Source organism: Grampus griseus, assembly GCF_964374135.1.
Source record: "Grampus griseus genome assembly, chromosome: 9".
Taxonomy (NCBI): domain Eukaryota; kingdom Metazoa; phylum Chordata; class Mammalia; order Artiodactyla; family Delphinidae; genus Grampus; species Grampus griseus.
Window position 1 is genome coordinate 87706448 of NC_139003.1, and position 20913 is coordinate 87727360.

A 20913-nucleotide genomic window follows, 5' to 3' on the forward strand; every position below is an offset into this window, starting at 1 on the left:
AATTTGACAAACATTAAATAAGGAAATAATACTAAGGAATTAGTAAAAACACTACTCATCTTAATAATGATGTGAAGTAACCAAAGTTAGGGGTATGATTTCAAAAGTCTTTTTTTCAATTATTTTTTTAATTGAAGTATAGTTGATTTACAATGTTTCAGGTGCACAGCAAAGTGATTCAGTTATACATATATCTATATATATATTCTTTTTCAGATTCTTTTCCATTATGGTTTATTACAAGATATTGAACATAATTCCCTGTGCTATACAGTAGGTCCTTGTTGTTTATCTATTTTATATACAGTAGTGTGTATCTTTTAATCCCAAATTCCTAATTTATCCTCCCTCCCCCCTTTCCCCTTTGGTAACCATAAGTTTTTTCTCTATGTCTGTGAGTCTGCTTCTATTTTGTAAATAAGTTCATTTCTATCATATTTTAGACTCCACATATAAATGATACCACATTGTATGTCTTTCACTGTCTTACTTCATTTAGTATAATCATCTCTAGGTCCATCCATGTTGCTGCAAATGGCATTATTTCATTCTTTTTTATGCTGAGTAATATTCCATCATACATATGTACCACATCTCTACCCATTCATCTTTCAATGGACATTTAGGTTACTTTCCTATCAGAAATCTTTTAGAGCTTCACAATACTGCAAATCCTAAGGGCCCATTTGGGACTTCCCTGGTGGCGCAGTGGTTAAGAATCCACGTGCCAATGCAGGGGACACGGATTCGATCCCTGGTCCAGGAAGATCCCACATGCCGTGGAGCAACTAAGCCCGTGCGCCACAATTACTGAGGCTGCACCCTAGAGCCAGCGAGCCACAATTACTGAAGCCCGCGTACCTAGATCCTGTGCTCCGAGATGAGAAGCCACCGCAACGAGAAGCCCATAAACCACAACATAGAGTAGCCCCTGCTAGCCACAAGGAGAGAAAGCCTGCACGCAGCAGCGAAGACCCAACGCAGCCAAAAAAAAAAAAAACCAGCCCATTTATTGACCTTGTACAGCCGCCAGGCACTGTACCAATCACTTCACAATCACTGTCTTACTTAATCCCAATCAGCTCCCTATCATGCCACCAGTATATCTACTTAAGAGATGAGGAAAGTGAGGCTGAGAGAAGTTAAGGAATGTGTCTAAGATTATATAGCTGTAGAGTGGAAGAGCCAGATTTGAAATTCAGGCTGTCTGACTCCAGAGCCACCCATCACAGACGCTCCCCCTTAGGGACTCGGCTGAACAATGAACACCTCAGGGCTCACACATGGAAAAGCAGGTAAGCTGGGTCTTTGGGGATGTCAGAAACTCATTTCCCCGGATAGTCAAGTCTACTACTGCCTCCAATGAATCCTGTTCTATACTGAGTAACTTTATGATGACATTCTAGTACATCTGTTCACAAAAAGAAAAATCTACACCAAGAAAATGTAAACTTATTAGTTACACAACTGTTTTTCAATTTCTGAGCATGTCTTACACAGAGAAATACATTTCATACTTGGAATCAATAGCCAGCAATATGTATGTGTTTGCTCCTTATTAAAAAATCGAACAGAAATTTACAGAACAGTATTTATCCTTACGATGTGCAATACACTGTTACTTTCTATTTTATTTTATTACATTTTTAAAATGTTGGTGAACAAGAGCTGGTTTTTTAAAAGGGTAAACAAAAATCGACAAACCTCTGGCCACACTCACCAAATAAACAAAATAAGAAATGAAAGAGGAGAAATAACAACCGAAACCATAGAAATACAGAAAACCTTAAGAGAATACTATGAACAATTATATGCCAAGAAATTCACCAACTTAGAAGAAATGGACAAGTTTCTAGAAACATACAGCCCACCAAAACTGAATCAAGAAGAAACAGATAATTTGAACAGACCAATCACTAGAAGTGAAATAGAATCTGTAATTAAAAAACTCCCTGCAAACAAAGGTCCAGGACCGATGGCTTCACTGGGGAATTCTACCAAACATACAAAGAACAACTTATACCGATTCTTCTCAAACTCTTCCAAAAGACTGAGGAGGAGGGAACACTCCCAAAGTCATTCTATGAAGCCACCATCACCCCATACCAAAACCAGACATAGTCACTATCCAAAAAAACAATATCTTTGATGCAAAAATTCTTAACAAAATATTAGCAAACTGAATCCAACAACAAATAAAAAAGATTATATACCATGATCAAGTTGGATTCATCGCAGGGTCACAAGGATGGTTCAATCTACGCAAATAAATCAACGTGAGGGACTTTCCATTGCAGGGGACACAGGTCGATCCCTAATTGGGGAACTAAGATTCCACATGCCACACTACGCAACCAAAAAAAAAAATTCAATGTGACATCAACAAAAGAAAAAACAAAAATCACATGATCATCTCAATAGATGCAGAAAAAGCATTTGATAAAATTCAATATCCAGGGCTTCCCTGGTGGCACAGTGGTTGAGAGTCCGCCTGCCGATGCAGGGGACGCGGGTTCGTGCCCCGGTCTGGGAAGATCCCACATGCCGTGGAGCTGCTAGGCCTGTGAGCCATGGCCGCTGAGCCTGTGCATCTGGAGCCTGTGCGTCCGGAGCCTGTGCTCCACAACGGGAGAGGCCACAACAGTGAGAGGCCCGCATACAGCCAAAAAAAAAAAAAATTCAACATCCATTCATGATGAAAACTCTTATCAAAGTGGGTATAGAGGGAACAAAGCTCAACATAATAAAAGCTATTTATGACAAACCCACAGCCAACCTAATACTCAAAAGTGAAAAGCTGAAAGCCTACCCACTAAAATCTGGAATAAGGATGCCCACTCTCACCACTTCTATCCAACATAGTACTGGAAATCCTAGCCACAACAATCAGACAAGAAAAAGAAATAAAAGGTATCGAAATTGGAAGAGAAGGGATAAAACTGTCATTATATGCAGATGACATGATTTTATATACAGACAACCCTAAAGACTCCACACAAAAACTACTAGAACTGATAAATGAATTCAGCAAGGTAGCAGGTTACAAGATTAACATACAGAAATCAGTTGCATTTCTTTACACTAACAATGAAATATCAGAATGGGAAAGCAAAAAGACAATCCTTTGAAAAATCGCATCAAAAAAAAAAAAAAAAAAAACCCAAAAAACTGGGAATTCCCTGGCGGTCAAGTAGTTAGGACTCAGCACTTTCACTGCCATGGTCCCAGGTTCGATTCCCAGTCAGGGAACTTAGATCCTACAAGCTGCACAGTGCAGTGAAAAAAAAAACAACACTGAGGAATAAACCTGACCAACAAGGTAAAAGCCTTACATGCTGAGAACTATAAAACATTGATAAAGGAAACTGAAGATGATTCAAAGAAATGGAAAGATACCCCATGTTCTTGGATTGGAAGAATTAATATTGTTAAAAATGGCCATACTACCCAAAGCAATCTATAGATTTAATGTGACCTCTATCAAATTACCCATGACATTTTTCACAGCACTAGAACAAATAATCCTAAAATTTATATGGAACCATGTAAGACGCAAAATTTCCAAAGGAATTCCAAGGAGGAAGAACAAAGCTGGAGGCATAACCCCCCCCAGACTTCAAACAATATCACAAAGCTACAGTAAAACAGTGTGGTACTGGCACAAAAACAGACGCATGGATGAATGGAACAGAATAGAGAGCCCAGAAATAAACCCACACACCTATGGCTGATTAATCTTTGACAAAAGAGGCAAGAATATACAATGGGAAAAAGTCTCTTCAGCAAGTGGTGTTGGCAAAGCTGGAGAGCCGCATGTAAATCAACAAAGTTAGAACACTCCCTCACACCATACCCAAAAATAAACTCAAAATGGCTTAAAGACTTAAATATAAGACTTGACACCATAAAGCTAGAAGAGAACATAGGCAAAACATTCTCTGACATAAATCGTAGCAATGTTTTCTTAGCTCAGTCTCCCAAGCCAATACATATAAAAGCAAAAATAAACAATTAGGGTCTGATCAAACTTGTAAGCTTTTGCACAGCAAAGAAAAGAAAAATGAAAAAACAACCTACCACCTGGGAGAAAATATATGCAAATGATGTGACTAACAACGGATTAATTTCCAAAATACACAAACAGCTCATATAGCTCAATATCAAAAAAAAAACCCCAAACAACCTAGTCAAAAAATGGGCAGAAGATCTAAACAGACATTTCTCCAAAGAAGGTAATACAGATAGCCAATAGGCATATGAAAGGTGCTCAACAATGTTAATTACTAGAGAAATGCAAATCAAAACCACAGTGAGGTACCACCTCACACTGGTCAGAATGGCCATCATTAAAAAGTCTACAAATAACAAATGCTGGAGAGGGTGTGGAGGAAAGGGAACACTTAGACACTGTTGGTGGGAATGTAAATTGGTGAAGCCACTATGGAAAACAGTCTGAAGGTTCCTCAAAAAACTAAAAATAGAATTGCCATATGATCTAGCAATCCCACTCCTGGGCATATATTCAGACAAAACTATAATTTGAAAAGATACATGCACCCTAATGTTCACAACAGCACTATTCGCAATAGCAAAGACATGGAAACAACCATAATGTCCATCGACAGATGAATGGATAAAGACGATGTGGTACATATAATATATACAAGGTAATATTACTGAGCCATAAAAAAGAAGGAAATAATACCATTTGCAGTAACATGCATGGACCTAGGGATTATCATACTAAGTGAAGTAAGTCAGACAGAGAAAGACAAATACCATATAATATGTGATATGTGCAGTCTAAAATATGATAAAAATAAATAACTTATTTACAAAATAGAAACAGACTCACAGACGTAGAGAACAAACTTACGGTGACCAAAGGAGAAAGGGGATGGGGGGAGGAATAAATTAGGAGTTTGGGATTAACAGATACAAACTACCATATATAAAGTACATAAACAACAAGGTCCTACTATATAGCACAGGGAACTATCAATATATTCAATATCTTGTAATAAACCTTAATGGAAAAGATTATGAAAAAAGAAAAAAAATATATATATATATATGTAAACTGAATCACTCTGCTGTACACCAGAAACTAACACAACACTTTAAATCAACTATACTTCAATTAAAAAAAAATGTTGGTTAAGTTACACTAAATTGATTTCATGACCCACTGATGGACTGCAACCTGCAAGCTAAGAAGATGTAACTACTACTAGCTAAACCTAACAATATTCTAGCAAAATTAAAAATGTAGGGCTTCCCTGGTGGCGCAGTGCTTGAGAGTCCGCCTGCCGATGTAGGGGATGCGGGTTCGTGCCCCGGTTCGGGGGGATCCCGCGTGCCGCGGAGCGGCTGGGCCCGTGGGCCATGGCCGCTGGGCCTGTGCGTCCGGAGCCTGTGCTCCGCGGCGGGAGAGGCCACAGCAGTGAGAGGCCCGTGTACCACAAAAAAAAAAAAAAATTTAAAAAAAAAATGTAAAAGAAAAGTACACTATAATTATAGATAAGTGACATTTTCATATCAAAAAGTGAGCCAGGGAATTCCCTGGAGGTCCAGTGGTTAGGATACTGTGCTCCCACTGCTGGGGGCCTGGGTTCAATCCCTGGTGGGGGAACTAAGATCCCGCAAGCGGCACAGCGCAGCACGCCCCCCCCCCCCACCACACCTCCACCAAAAAAGTGAGTCTACATCTAGAATTCACTGAAAGCAATGAGCTGGAATCATAATTAGTGTATATGAATGAATACATATTCAGACCTCAAAAATTCAGAAAGTCCATCCTCCTATTTTTTAGATGAGGACACTTGCCCATGGTTAATACTCTTTAATGTAAAACCTTTCAGTAGATGGCATAACTATGATTTTTAAGGTGACAGTAAATCTTGCCATCTCTGTAGGAAAAGTGTATTATGGGGCTAAGATATGTATCTGCGTTGCACAAGCAACGGAAGCCTGGATCATCCTCCTAGACAGCTCTCAAAACCAATTCTTAGGAATTTTCTCCTTGGCATTGCTGGACATTTTGTCTATGAGTAAATTCAGTAATTAAAGATCCCTAAAATTTTAACAGTACATATATTTGGGAAATTTTGGTGGGTAGACGAGGAGATGAGGGTTGGAGGCAAATAATAAATTCTGAAAAGTTACAGTAAACTCTTTTTACCTGGGAGCAATGGAAGGAGAAATTTCAAACAACCCCAAATCCAGCAAGTCGCCAAAATATAGGACAAAATGAATTTAATAAACTTTAAATTCTAATAATCTTGTGCTTCAAGATTCTTAAAATCTTGTAACATATTTGCTTTGCTACAGAGATCACCTAGAGCTGCTCTGTTCCGTATGGTCATCACTAGCCACACGTGGCAACTGAGCACTTGAAATGTGGCTAGTCTGAATAGAGATGTGCTACCAGTATAAAATACCACTGGATTCTGAAGACTTAGTAGGAAAAAAAGAAAGTAAAACATGTCATTAGTAATTTTTTAAATATTGATTACATATTGAAATATTTTGGGTAAATAAAATATACTGTCAAAATTATTTGCCTGTTTTTACTTTTACATTTTTTTTGAAGATTTAAAATTAAAAACATGGCTCGCATCACAGTTCCACTGGACAGGGCACTTCCCTGGCCATCCAGTGGTTGAGACTTCACTTACAATGCAGGGGGCACAGCTTCGATCCCTGGTCAGGAAACTAAGATCCCACATGCCACACAGCACAGCCACAAAAACAAAACAAAACAAACAAAAACAAACAACAAAACAAAAAGAATCCACCACAATTCCACTGGACAGCACTAATCGAGAATAAAATTTTCATAATGAAAATCTTTTTAAAAGGCATTTACTGTTCTATTTAGTAGCTAAGCTCTCTTTTTCTTGAATAGCAGAAGTAGACTCAAGATGAGCAAAGCAACACTCCCTTACCTCCTTCCCCCAATTCCTCCCCCTCCCAGAGTCCAATTTGAGACCACGAGGCCTTTGGAGCCAGGGCTTCCCTATCAGGACCATTGTCAGGCTGCGACAGTCCTTTGCAGCAGACACTGTGTGATATAATGGTCACTTTGCAGTTCTAAACAACAGATTTCTTTGTTGATTTGTGGTCACATAAATTTTTTAAGCAGAAACATAACTTTTTTTTTTTTTTTTTGGGCCATAGCTTATCTGGATACTCGTCATCTGCCACTGATAAAAACATTTTTAGTGCAATGCACTTTTAGATCAAAAAGGGCAAAGCCATTCTTTTGTTAACTACTGTAATTTTTCCAAAAGACATTTATTAACATCCACCCAACCAGAAGCAATTCAAACCCTGGGGACTTCCCTGGTGGTCCAGTGGGTAACATTCCGCACTCCCAACGCAGGGGGTCAGAGTTCGACCCCTGGCCGGGGAAGTAGATCCTGCATGCATGCCGCAACTAAAAGTCCACATGCCACAACTAAGAAGTCCACACTCGGCAACTACAGATCCCGCATGCCGCAACTAAGAACCGGTGCAGCCAAAATAAATAAAATAAATAAATAAATAAAAAATAAAATAAAACCCTAAAAAACCTTTTCATATGTTTTTGTGCTACTTACCTCGATGGCAACACTGGTTTCCTTATTTTTAAAAAGCTGGAGCTCTTCTAAACGCTGCTTTTCTTCAGCTGTTAAAACCGTAAATACGTCTTCTGAAGGATCCTTTAAAATAACCATGAGAACTCCCAGTGAGTCGCACACAGAATTCGAGGCTGTCAAAGCTCTACATTTCTATGATCTCCAGGAAAGGCTATTTTTATTCAGAAGGTGACTTCTGCTAGAGAGCTGCTCTTACCTCTTCGTCTACTGGGACAGACAAGTCACTCAAATGGCTGATCCGTCCATTTTTTCCTATTTCGTGAACAACGAAGTCAGAATATCTGAGGAAAAGAAAACGTAAACTCTCAGAGCATTAACATTTTGCTGCCTATTAATTTTAGGAGAAAGTTTCTCAACAGTAAGCCTTATCATTGTGCAAAACAGGGATTAAAAATAAAAACCTTCAGTGCAAAGTCACGGAGTTATTGTTTTCTGGTTTCACAATGAATTCTAAGCCACACCTTGGCTTGGTACCAGAATGTACAGAAAAGACCCTTTGAACTTCTAGAATAGTCTTCCAGAAAAATGCCTAAATCAAAGCTTATTAATGTTGCCCTATGATTATACAGTCCATTCTAAAGTAAATCACAAAACACAGTAAATTTAATCAAATCAGAAGCCTGTGTATCTACCGTGAACCACCCGGAAGCTTACCTTTATGCTAAAAACTTTACAGACATTATTTAAAATACTCTCAACAACCCTCAGGTAGAATTATGATCCAATTTTGGACAAGGATACTGAAGCTCAGAGGAGTTAAGTAACTATGAAGTGGCTGAAGTGGATTCACACCCAGATCCACCTGGCTCCAAAGACCACCTTCTTTCTCCTGCAGATGTGGCCCTGGCCCATTCAGGTGAAAAATTTTTAAGATCAATTCAAGGGAAAACTTGAAACCATTTAAAGTAATATATTCTAAGGAAATAAACAGCACCCATTCACATATTGACAGGGGATGCCACAGGGAAATTGTTATTTAGTCATTTTATCTTCAGATAGTTTCGTTTACTCATCCAGGCAGCTTTCCTTCATCTTATTCCTTATTGACCATCAGTGTGAACAATCCTTGGGGACAGAAAGCTAAATGGAAAAAAGGACTGCTGATTTCTTTCTAGAGAAAAGAACTAATGTAACTAAAACAACCTGACGTAAACGAAACATACCTTTCTTTTAAGATTCCTGAGAATCCTTGGTGAGAACTCACGAACTTGGTGATGCCCACATCCAGCTCAGTGAGCCCGTGCTTCATCATGCTGGCGAAGCTCTCTGCCTCTTCCTCCTCCTCCCCCTCCTCTGAAAGACCATCTTCCTCCCCCTCCTCCTCCGACTGGGGGTCAGAATTCTTTTTATCCTCTCCGGCCGTTTCGGGTGGCCCAGGCACCTTTTCACCGCTGGGTAGAGAGTTGTTCTCTAACCCGTCTTGACCTTTGGTCGGACAGCATTCTGAGACCTTCTGTCTCTTTGCCTCACCTGGGGCCACACTGTCATTATCTTCGACGGCAACGGACCCCCGTTTCAATGACACACCCGTCATTTCTGTCATCTCCATTTTCAAGGTTCCAAGAAAACATTTAAGAGAGCCTTTTAGAAGCAAGAAAGAGCAGGCAGTAACAATCACTTCAATAAAGAATTGGGTTTCAGCAAATAGAGGCACATTTAACTTTGTTCCTAGGGTCCTAAATATCATTTATGAAAATAATTCTCCCAAATATACTTTTAGTGGCATAGAAAAATGGTACAGTATTTCTGCAGGGAATTTGACAGCAAAAGCCTTAAAAATATGGATGCCTCTTGACCCAGAAATACTACTTTCAGGGATTATCCTAAAAAAATAATTAAGAAAGTGCTTAAAGTTTTAACTGTAAGGATGCCCATCTCAGTACTTTTACATTAACAAAAAATTAAGAACAATGACATCTAGGTACATAAACTGAACAACATGTAGAAACAATGTGAAAAGAAACCGGGAAAGGTAGTTACTTCTAGGAGAGGGTGTAGGTGGCTGTGGAGAGCAGGGAGACTTGTTTTTACTGAATACCACAGTTGTAGCACCTGAGTTTTGTTTCACGTATATTGTTATCGTTTAGGAAAGCTGATTAAGTTAAAAGTATATGAATAAATTTACTAACATGAGTCATTTACTAATATGACTGATACCATGTCATTTTTATTTTTTTATTTTTTTATTTTTTTTGCGGTACGCGGGCCTCTCACTGCCACGGCCTCTACCGTTGAGGAGCACAGGCTCCAGACGCGCAGGCTCAGCGGCCACGGCCCACGGGCACAGCCTCTCTGCGGCATGTGGGATTCTCATGGACCAGGGCACGAACCCGAGTCCCCTGCATCGGCAGGCGGACTCCCAACCACTGCGCCACCAGGGAAGCCCCATGTCATATTTTTTTAAAAAGCAAGGAGAATGGGGAGTTCTTTAATGAGTATAGAGTTTCAGTATTGCAAGATGAAAAAGAGCTCTATATATTGGTTCCACAATGTGTATGTACTTAACACTAATGAACTGCACACTTAAAAATGGTTAGAATGATGTTATGTGTATTTTGCCACAATTTAAAAAATACAGATTATCATTTAACTGGCCCATACACAATGTACCAAGCAAAAGTCTAGGAAACCATATGCACTTCCCAGTACGGAGCACACACTTATCTAAGACCGCAAGTGCCTGTCTAATTTGATCTTATTTGATGCTCTTGTTGAAATAAGGATAAAGCTTCTTCCTATATTACCTATATAGGGAAATGCTAAAATTAACATACGAACTTGGTAAACATTAAGAACATAAATGAGCAGAATATTCTAGTTCTCCAAGGCTTGGTTAATAAGAAGCCCACCTACAGAAGCATCTACAGTAGAATAATAATGATGAACTAAATTTTAAGAATCCGGGGCTTCCCTGGTGGCGCAGTGGTTGAGAGTCCGCCTGCCAATGCAGGGGACACGGGTTCGTGCCCCGGTCCAGGAAGATCCCACGTGCCGCGGAGCGGCTGGGCCCGTGAGCCATGGCCGCTGAGCCTGCGCGTCCGGAGCCTGTGCTCCGCAACGGGAGAGGCCACAACAGTGAGAGGCCCACTTACCGCAAAAAAAAAAAAAAAAAAAAAAAAAACACACAAAAAAGAATCCGTATTTGATCTTGCCTCATTGTCAAAAGTCAAGAATGGAAAGAAAAGTGAAAAGTGGAAAGCTACAAAAAAAAAAGAAGGGGGGGGGAGTAGAGAAAAATGTCAGTAAAAACAATTTCCTTTGAAAGACAAAAAAAAAAAGAAAATGGAAGAAACCAAGAAACGGGTACTGAAGTAGACTACAACTAGTTATACAAAATTATCTCTAATCCAAGTAAAAAAGCACTTATTCTTTATGTGTTCTAAGCAAGGTATAGTAAAAGAGAATGCTAGTTTATGAGATGCTGATGGTGTTTCATTCTCACTTTATATCAACGGAACTGTCCTCAGAGCCTACACACCAGTGACGGAGGCAGGCAGGGCCCAGGGCTTCCCTGAGACATGGGAACACACAGAAGACCTCAGGGGGCATTGGCGTGAGGGGGTCTGAGAAGACCTCTTCCTAATGGAAGACTAGATGTGAACACCCGAGTCAAGCTTTGGGGAACGAGTAAGAGAGAGGCTGTGCAAAAAGCGGTAGGAAGGTGGTACAGCATGTGCAGAGGCACGGGAGAGCATGGAGCGCGGGAGCAACCCCACTGAGCTCACCATGCATCACGAGGGTAAAACACACACGCAGAGAACCTACACTTAAAGCTGGGGAGCTGGCGGAAGCCACACCAAGCTGAACTGAGGAGATTACATCCGAAAAAACAAATCGTCACCTGATGCATAAGTCAGAGAGATTTCGTGGTATCCCTTCGAAGAGAAATACCGGGGTTAGGCTGGGAGATTAGGTAAGACGGCAACTGAGGTAAGAAATCAGTACAACCTGATCTAAGGCTGAGGCAAAGGTGACAGAAAGGAGGGGTGGATTCAGGGACACTTAAGAGGTGGTGCGGACAGGACTGGGTGATAAATGTGAGAGGAAAGAGGAAATGCTACAGGATGACTCAGGTTTTCTGTCTCGGGGAACTGAGAGGATAAGGGGAGCTCTTCCTGACACGGGGACCCTAGGAAGAGGCATGGGGGGAGGAGAGATATAAGCACACGTACAGTCCTGCGGTGTTGCTGGCACCTGGGGTACATCCCATGGCCGCTTATTACACTGTGTCACACATATTCTCACCCCAAACCCACAATGGCTTCTCGATGCCCCAGTGGCGGTGTAGACTTCAACCAGGGGCTGGACATGTCCTGTGAGCAGATGATGCGGAACCATGGGCTTCAGAGGGAGCGGCGTCACTGCATAAGTGCCTGCACGAGGCCAAGAAGGCGGTGCCGCCCACAGAGAAGCCCCAGGTGGTGAAGAAGCACCTGTGCAGCGTGATCATCCTGCCCGAGATGGTGGGCAGCATGGTGGGCATCTACAACGGCAAGCCCTTCAGCCAGGTAGAAATCAGCCTGGGATGATGGGCCACTACCTAGGTGAGTTCTCAGTCACCTACAATCCAGCACTGGGGCCACCCACGCCTCCCGGTTCATCTCCCTCAAGCAGCCTGCTGGCCACTAAAGACACAGACAGCTCTAGAAAAAAACGAAAACAAAAAACCCTCACAATGTTCCCAGCTGGCAGGACAGGATCTACCAGCAGATCCCGATACCCTTCTTGAGGTGAGAAGAGGAGAGCACGGCCAGTAACAGCCACATCCGCAGCTGGGCTCAGACTTCACGGTCTGCAGGACGTCTACCTCCTACCCAGGACGCAGAGAACTCATCAGTCTCCCTCTCAACAACGTGATGGCCATAAGCCTGGATGGAAACACCAGTTACTTCCTCTGCTCCAACCTTCTGCTTTGGCACCATCCATCATCCAGCACCATGTGCCACTATCTTCCACACAGGCCTCCGACAACCGAGGCCCAGCCCGCACAGGTGCCCACTCCCAGCCTGACCATTCACGAGCTCTCTCTTGTGGGAGGTCCTCCACACCTGTCTCAGCCCTGGGCTCCCTTGTCCTTTGAGACTCATCTGAAGACCACGAGCCCTGACTCCCATGCCTTCCTCTCTGTTAAGTCCATGTCTTCCCATTTTACCTCCCTTCATCTGCACTACCCATGTGGGCACCCAGATACCGTGCTTTCCCTCACCACTTTCTAGCTGTGTAACTGGTCTGAGTAAATTACTTAATCTCTCCAAGCCTCTGTTCTTCAGCTGTAAAACGGGAATGACACGTGCTTCACGGGACTGTGGTGAAGATTAAATGAGATGACAAACACAGAGTGGCTGGCCACAGTAGGAACTAGATAAATGCCAGTCCCCTGTTCTCCCTCAAGAGGTCTGCAGATTCTTTGAGGACAGTAATTCTTTTGTGCCTGCCAGAGAATCCAGAGAGGTATAACAAGCATCAATAGATATTTTGAAGAATTCTTGAAACAGGTGCTGAAACTGTTCCCCATCTACAGGTATCAAAGACCTACTAAGTAGCAATTCCCTAATGAAATACTGGACCTGGGCAATGACATCCATGGCCACTAACATCACAAAAAATAGACAACCAGACACTGCAGGCCCCTGAAAGGACACGCTGTTATCTATGAAGTTCTTACTGATTGAAACCCTATGTCTAACTACTAGTTTAGATGGCATACACGGACAAAAGATGTTAAACACCACCATGCAGAAGCAATTAGCAAAAGTGTGAATGTGGGAAACTCAACAAGGACCAGGACAGTCCTTCAACTAATAAACAGCAAGACAAAAAAGAGGAAAGGGTAACATATAGATAAACCTACAAAGAAATGCAATGGGTGGATCCTTCTTTGAATCCAGGTTTAAACAAATCAACTGTTTAAAAAGGTACTTATGAAACAATCAGATATACTGAAACAGAAAGGATATTTGATGACATTGAGATAGCATGGGGCTTCCCTGGTGGCACAGTGGTTAAGAATCCGCCTGCCAATGCAGGAGACACGGGTTCGAGCCCTGGTCCGGGAAGATCCCACATGCTGCGGAGAAACTAAGCCCGTGAGCCACAACTACTGAGCCTGCGCTCTAGAGCCTGTGCTCTGCAACAAGAGAAGCCACCAGAATAAGAAGCCCACGCACCGCAACGAAGAGTAGCCCCCGCTCTCCACAACTAGAGAAAGCCTGCACACAGCAACAGAGACCCAATGCAGCCAAAAATAAATTAAATAAATTAATTAATTAGAAAACAAAAAAAAGTATCTTCATTAAAAGATAACATGGTCAACTTTTTAAGGTATAATAATATCATTGTGGTTACACTTAAAAGTAGAATCTTTGTTTTAGAGATACAGGATGAAATCTTTATGGTTGAAAAGATATGAAGTCTGGACTTTGTTTCAGAATAGTTTACCAGTGATGAATGAAAGTGCACTGGGGTATAGATTTAAAACAAGACTGGCCATGAGTTGATAATTGTTGAAACAACAATGGGTGATGAGAATATGGGGATGTCATCACATCATTCTCTCTACTTTGCATGTTTGAAATTTTTTATAATAAAAATAAGAGTTCAAGGTATCAAAAGGTACACTAATTATTCTGTTCTCATCAAACTACCACTCTGTCCAGCTCTACTGCTCCCTCTCTCCCATCACCTGTTCTTCAAACACAGAGACCTGCAGTCCCAAGATACCACCCCTTCCATCTTCATTTCTTCAAGCGCCCCAAACCTCAACAGCTCTTAACTCCTAAGCCACACTCAACACTCCTGCTCACTAGCCCAGTTGCACGATCCTTGCTAAACCTCAACCAAGTACCAATCCTACTGTCTCCATCTGTGTTCCTGGCTGCTGCTGGAGAAAACATCACCAGGTGAGGGGACTTCCTCTTGTGACAGCCCTCCATACTGCCTGGCCATCCCTGGTCAGCAGGGTCTTCTCCAAGTCCTGTGTGCCACTCACAAAGAAAACAGGGATCCTGGGACAGACACACCTCCTTCCAGCACATTCACAAGACCCCTTATTATAACCATTCTCCTGCAACTGCACCCCTCTGAAGGGAATTCCAGACTCCTTTTAACAGTCACTCACTCCTCATCCCTGCACTCCATCCCCTCAGCAAATACTCACCGCGCACCCCTGTACCAGGCGTTATTTCCAGGTACTGCATGCGACACCCTAGCAAACCAAATAAACGCCCCGCCAGCGTGGAGCTTACATTCTGGTGGAAGATCTGGCTTCTACTCCGTGCTTTTGTCCTGCTTCTCGGGTGCTCTTTTCCCCTCCTGCTCAACATGCGGCTTAAATTTGGGCTTCCCCAGTCCTGTTCCCTTCTCATTCCCAAGTTTTCCAGCCAAGACGCATCTCCAACTCCCTGATTTACTCAGGGGAGGGGTCCAAGGCAATCATAACGACCGCTAAACAATGATAGTGTACAGGGAGCTCAATCAAGCCTTGCTTCAACCCTGCGACTTAGGCGTCATTAATATTCCCATCTTAGCCACTAAAAAACAGACTATCTTGCTCTAGGTCACACAGTCTGGTAAGAGGTAGAATCAAACATCAAATTCAACATGCCCCAAAGTGATCTCATCATTTCCCACCACAAATGCACTTCTATTATTTATTTTTTAAATTAATTAATTAATTTTTTTTTGCTGTACTGGGTCTCTGTTGCTGCACGCGGGCTTTCCTTAGTTGCATGGGGCAGGGGTTACTCTTCGTTGCGGTGCGCAGGCTTCTCATTGCAGTGGCTTCTCTTGTTTCGGAGCATGGGATCTAGGCGCATGGGCTTCGGTAGTTGTGGCTCACGGGCTCTAGAGCGGAGGCTCAGTAGTTGTGGCGCAGGGGCTTAGTTGCTCTGCGGCATGTGGGATCTTCCCAGACCAGGGATCGAACCTGTGTCCCCTGAATTGGCAGGCAGATTCTTAACCACTGCACCACCAGGGAAGCCCTGCACTTCTTTTAAATTGCACCTCTCAAGGAATGTTAGCAACAAACTACCAGTCACCTAAGCCAAAATATGGACATCACCCCATCTCCTCACTCTCCCCTATGTGAATGAAATTCTAGAAGGTTTAGGACAGCATTGTTACACCTAACATCCCTGGAATGAGAATACTAGCAGATCGTGGATCTGAAGTATCAACCACTGGTTTCAACTCTTGCCTGGCAGTTTGGGCATATGACTTGGAGCCTGATCTAGGTTTTGCCATTTACCACGTGGGTCACCTCTCTTAAGTATCAGTTCCTTTCCCTTTAAAGCTGAAAATGATGACTTGGTCAAAGGTCTGTACTAGCTGCTGCTATTCAACTGTTGGTCATTAATATTTATTATGGATGGTTTCCACTGCAGAACTGTATTGCTGAGTCTGGGGAAAACCAAAGCTTCTTATGCTTCTTTTGTTCTCTGGACTAATGATTAAACATGGCTTTCTCCTTCAGATACCATTTAATTTTAAGAGACCCTCAAAGCACTGCCAAGAGCACCAAATAAACAGACCTTTAGTATCTTTTGGCAGTCCTTTTCTTGATACTGTGGACACTTGCCTGATCTCTTTTTCTTGTTTCATTTAATTGTAAAGACAAGCTCATTAAACAAAAGTATACTTTTCATTTGTTTTAGCCAACGGCCCTAACACAGAGATTATTAAAGTATATATAGCACATGTGATTATAAATCACTCAATATAAATTTTGCTAAGTTCTGTCTGTGGGCCTAGAAGCCGAGAACATATTTGCTAGAACAGGTATGCAAACGTCTGCGCTAAGGGAGGCAGAACTCAAATCAGTGTTGTTTTCTTAAGCAGAAACTACACAAAAAAGAAGACTGAAATGAAATATAATTTTTAAATGAGAGAGAGAATGAATCATGTGAACATCCAAGAGGCCAAGAAGAATTCAACCAGAAAAATAAAACAACCCTGACCGTCCCCATTTGATTTCCCTAAGGAAATGAGCTTTGCATTCAGGATAATCTAAATATACATATTCAAGCCTTCTACCTCAAAGCTGTAAAAAGTGACTGGCTTTAAAAAAAAAGGGGGGGGATGGGGAGTAAAGGGACCAGTTTTATGAGTTTTCTAAATGGTACTAAAATTTAAAAAAAATTTTAAGAAACATAATGCTGTACAAAAACACTATCCATGATACTAATGAGAGCTTCTCAAATGTCAACTAAAATCTTTATCGACCAGAAACTTGATGCTACGACTGGGAAGAGAATGAAATTTAATGATACTTACCCATGAACTCAACGTCCTACACAATTCTTTAGAGGGAATACTAAAGTAATAGGTTTTGTTTCTTTTACACTCTGAACGAGCCAAATGGGATTAGAAATATTACAATTTTAACAGTATTTAAAAGTCTGTTTCATTAAGACATTAGATTCACCAATAAGCTTCCTCTACAATCCACAACAAAAATAAAGTTCAGCATTTTCAAAATTTTAATACAAGACTGACAGTCCCTTAACATTACTTCCTGCAAAATGAACATCTAAAGAAGAGCCATAATAATCTTATCTGTACTTCAAAACCCTCCACAATTTCCACTTTTTAAATGCATCTATCCTCCGTCCTCTGCAAACCATCAAGAATCCCTCCAGCTTTCACAATAAAGAGCACTCTCTTCAGGGCACACTCTAATATGCAAAGTCATTAAGTCCCTTAGATTCATTCATTTCACAAATATTTATTAACCACCTCTTATGTGTCTGGCACTGTTCCAGGCACTGGGGAAAAGAGGAAAATTTCCTACTCCCATTAAGCTTACATATCAGAGAATAAAATAAAACAATCTCAGAACATGCACGCATAAGAGCTACAAGTCAAGCAGAGTAACGACAGTGAGAGTACGAGGGGTGCTCTTTAGTGAAGTCTCTCTAACGAAGTGCCTTGTGAGCAAAGACTTGAAGGAAGACATGAAAAGATGTGTGTGTTCGGGCAGCAGGTACAGTGCCTGTAAAGAACCTGAGGCAGGAGCAAACTTATTCAACAGACCAGCTGGACTGTTATTTCTCTCTCCTACTTGGGGCCAAAAGCCACGTTTCATTAACAGCTCTACTGCACCAGCTTCTATCAATCAAAAGATACGTTCAAAAGGAGTTATAAATTAACACACACGAACTGTTGGCTACTTTGCCTAATGACTGAACAACATCACTGCCTATCCAGTATGAGTGTACAGTCTGATTTTGGGCAGGTGCCTCGATTGCCAAGGCAAGGAGGTGCAAGGCAAGGATTGCCAAGGTGATGGGGGGTATGCCGGCTTCACAGATTAGAGACTTGAAACAAAAGTCCTTAGTAACCCTATATTTTCGGAATGAAAAAAAAAAAGGGTCGGACAACGGAACCAAATATTTGAAAGACTAAACTCTCCAAACCCTATTTCTTGGCAGGCGCTAATACCCAGGCAATGAGGGTGTACTGTTAAACCTCTCGGTGCAGGGTTGGCGGTAACGACTCCGTGCGGATGGGTCAACACGCCCAGCAGCACCTCCTCCATCCACTCATTAAACACTGACCGAGAAAAACTCCGGTTTGCTCCTACACTGGAAGACGTATACAAAACAAGCAGTCACCTGAGTGCCTGCCTGGCACGTAGTAGGTTCGCTGTTAGTAATGACAGATAAATAAGAGAACGAAAGCACGTGGGCTGGACCCGGTAGAAGCCTGGCTCAGCGGTGTACGGAAGCTATAAAGGGCTTCGGGATAAAGGCGGGTTTTCTCTTCCGGGAGGAAGAAGAGTTTAGGGAGCCTCAGGGGCAAAGAAAGGGAGGAGTGGGACTGAGATCCTCGGGCTAACAGCGCCGCGGGGAGGAGGGAGGGCGCGGCGCCTGCGAGGACCCGCCGGGAGAGCTGGGGGCGGGGCTGGAACCGCCGAACCGTAGAACCAGCCGGGCTCCCGCCACGCTCCCGCAGGCACGATCCGTAATGGAGGCGCCTCGGGCGCGCCGCGGGCTCAGACCACGGCCGGGACGCCTTCCCAGTCTACGCTGCCCCTCCGGGCGGGGTTTTGGGCCGCGTGGCAGGGCCGAGGGCTGGCCGCAGAGCCCGGGCGGCTGTGGGGAGGTCGCACACTTACCCGGGGCCTGAGAGCGCGCGCGCGGCGCGGACCGGGCGACAAGGAGGCGGGCGCGCTGCTCCGGGCGCAGGAGGGCGGCGGCGGCAAGGGCCACTCGTAAGAACCAGCCGCAAGAGCTCGGTAAGCACCTGGACCCCGCCGCGCTCAGGCGGACTCACAGCGGCTGGCCTCGCACACGTGCGGCGCAACGACGCGCCGCTGCCGGCTGGCCCCACCCCGGGGCGGAGCACGCCCTCCGCCGCCGGCCACGCCTCCTCCGCCCCCGCCCACCAACCTGGGAGGAGGTCCCGCCCACTCCCTCCCACCCCTGCTCAGTGGCCCCCGGGAAGCCTCTTGTTTGCACCCTTTGGCCTTGCAACCTGCGAGGCTGGAGCTCACCGTGGTCCTTTCACTCCATGAGCTCTCAGGCGGTCGCACCTGCGCTTTGGCGGGGGGTATATACCCAGAGGGGAACTGCTGTGTCATATGGTAATTACATTTTAAAACTTGTGACCAACCCCCATATAGTTTTCCATAGCAGCAGTAGACTTGTTTTTAAAATCTGGGTTTACATGTGGGAATCTGGTTAGCTGATCATACGTAATTCGCTAAGACTGGTTGCGTTCTATGCTGCCTTCCGCTGATATTATTCGCCTCAGTTAAGTACTTTGAGTACTTTTCCGTCCCTAATGCATGTACAATCACATTTTCTTGAACTGTGGTTAATTCATAGGTTAATGTACCAATGACAGCAACTGCAAGTATTTTTACCACACCCACACAGTAGAAATTCAATCTAAACTTTTAATTTTCGTATACAGTTGGCCTTTGAACAATGCAGGGGTTAGGGGCACCAACTCTGTCCAGTTGAAAATCCAAGTATAACTTTATAGTCAGCCCTTTGTATCTGCAGTTCCACATCCGTGGATTCGACTAACTGCGGATGATATAGTACTGTAGTAAGTATTTATTGAAAAAAATCTGTATAGATGGACCTGGGCAGTTCAAACTTGATTTGTTCAATGGTCAACTGTACTTTAAAAAGTACCTTCTCTGAGATTGTGGCCCAACTCCCCACAAGCACGTATGGAGGAAAGAATGTTCACGTTTCTTTGGACATTAACTGGGTCCATGGTCAAAACCTACCCTTTTTGCATTTCAGCCTAAACTTCCTTAGACAAGATCCAAGTAAAACATGCATTTTTTGCTTTTTTGTTTTCCAAAAAGGCAGCTCTTTATTGGCCTTTATAGTTAAAATAACACAGGAGTGTTCAAAACTTCTTCCCCATTCCAACTCCCTCTAATAAACATTTGACAGTTTAATGTTCTCCTTGACTCTAAAATTACATCCTAACATGTATATTATGTATAATATTCAGGATCCTGCTTTTAACTCCACACCAGTACTATGGATTGCTAAGTGCCTAGCACACACAGTTTATCTCGTTTCATCCTTATTATTGTCTAGCATTCTGTCCATCTTAGATAACTCTCTCCATTCCCCAGATAGTAGTTAATTGTTTTCTGTGCTCCCTCAGTCATTGCAAACATTTCCCTTGTTGAACTTACTGCACTCAATCTTAAACTTCATCTGTTTCCTTCACTGGAATATGAATTGTTCAGAGGTAAAAATTGGGGTTTAGAGCAATCTTTTTTCTCCTTTAATTTTATTTTTTTATTTTTATCAATTATACATATCTGTGATTTACAGTCAAATAATTCTATAGAAACCTTGTAAGTTTTGCAATGAAACAGAAGAGGCTGTAACCCCACCCTGCCCCTTCCCTGTTTCCCTTTCCTCAAAGTCACTTCATCTTTCAACTGGTTATTTTGATTTTTTTTACCTTCATTTCTCTATGTAAAATGTTTGCATTGCTATTTCTTGATGTCTCACTTTTAGGCACTATCTATTGACTTCACTTGTGGAAAATTAGGTTTAGCTCTTCTTCCTTCCCCCAGCCCCACCACACTTCCCTTCCCTTTATCTGCCTAATATAGTTATATTGTACCTTTTTAAAAATATTTATTTGTTTGTTTGCACCAGGTCTTAGTTGCGGCAGGCAGACTTCTTAGTTGCAGCATGTGGGCTCCTTAGTTGAAGCTCCAGGCCTCCTTAGTTGTGGCATGCAAACTCTTAGTTGCAGCATGCATGTGGGATCTAATTCCCTGACCAGGGACTGA

At 42.7% G+C, this 20913-nt stretch overlaps 1 protein-coding gene across 4 annotated transcripts in view; it reads right to left on the bottom strand.

Annotated features, from left to right (window-relative positions):
• The window catches only part of PUS7 (pseudouridine synthase 7), a 54211-nt gene extending 35350 nt beyond the window's left edge, over positions 1-18861 (bottom strand). For 2 of the 4 annotated variants that reach the window (XR_014297236.1, XM_082662501.1), the window contains exons 1-4: positions 18754-18861; positions 8804-9221; positions 7837-7921; positions 7602-7703 (exon numbers count right to left, since the gene is read on the bottom strand). Coding sequence is in view for 3 of the 4 variants with exons in the window: in XM_082662501.1 (XP_082518627.1) it covers positions 7602-7703; positions 7837-7921; positions 8804-9189 (573 nt within the window). In the remaining variant the exon portion in view is untranslated. Of the gene's footprint in view, positions 1-7601; positions 7704-7836; positions 7922-8803; positions 9222-18193; positions 18375-18753 lie in introns of those variants that run through there. The other 2 variants (XM_082662502.1, XM_082662503.1) reach the window with 2 other exon arrangements.
• Positions 18862-20913: the final 2052 nt, after the last annotated feature.